General features: G+C 60.9%; 1 protein-coding gene across 1 annotated transcript in view; it reads left to right on the top strand.

Annotated features, from left to right (window-relative positions):
* LOC102768492 (interleukin-4 receptor subunit alpha-like) overlaps positions 1 to 493 on the top strand; it is a gene marked incomplete at its 3' end in the record, with an annotated part of 15,281 nt that overhangs the window by 8,790 nt on the left and 5,998 nt on the right. Inside the window, exon 4 of the mRNA XM_015570970.1 lies at positions 473 to 478. Within this exon, the coding sequence (XP_015426456.1) occupies positions 473 to 478 (6 nt within the window). The remainder of the gene's footprint in view (positions 1 to 472; positions 479 to 493) is intronic.

Raw genomic sequence — 493 nt, 5'->3', positions numbered from 1 at the left:
TTCCTGGTGGATTTTCTGAACTCTGAGTAAGCCTGTGCCCAGGGAGCTGGGGAGGGAGGGGGGGACCAACGGGAGGCCGGGAGGTTGGCCTGAGTTTGCCTGGTCCCAGTGGAGTACTGAGTGCCGAATGCAGTTCCCTGCGGTTCCTACTGGGCCCGGGGTTGGAGCTGGGGCGCCGGGGCGCCGTGTGTGATACAGTGGGTGTGTCATGACACTCCGAGCACACGCACCCAGGCCCCGCGGCGCAGCATGTGGGTGCACGACAGGTGGTGTTCCACGAGGCGCTAAGGTGGGCGCACTGTACTCTGTGTGCGGTACATCGGCTTAGACCGGAGATGGAACCCTGGCCACACTGGGCCACCCCCTGTTTTGTAAGTTGGCACATGGCCACGCCTATTCATTCACGTGTTACCTGTGGCTGCTTCTGTGCTTGATCGGCAGCATGTGTAGTGGGGACAGAAATTGTCTGGCTCTCAGAGTCTGGCCTTTTAAG

This window comes from Myotis davidii, unplaced genomic scaffold, assembly GCF_000327345.1.
Source record: "Myotis davidii unplaced genomic scaffold, ASM32734v1 scaffold6368, whole genome shotgun sequence".
Lineage (NCBI taxonomy): Eukaryota > Metazoa > Chordata > Mammalia > Chiroptera > Vespertilionidae > Myotis > Myotis davidii.
This window is presented reverse-complemented; position numbering and strand designations above follow the sequence as displayed.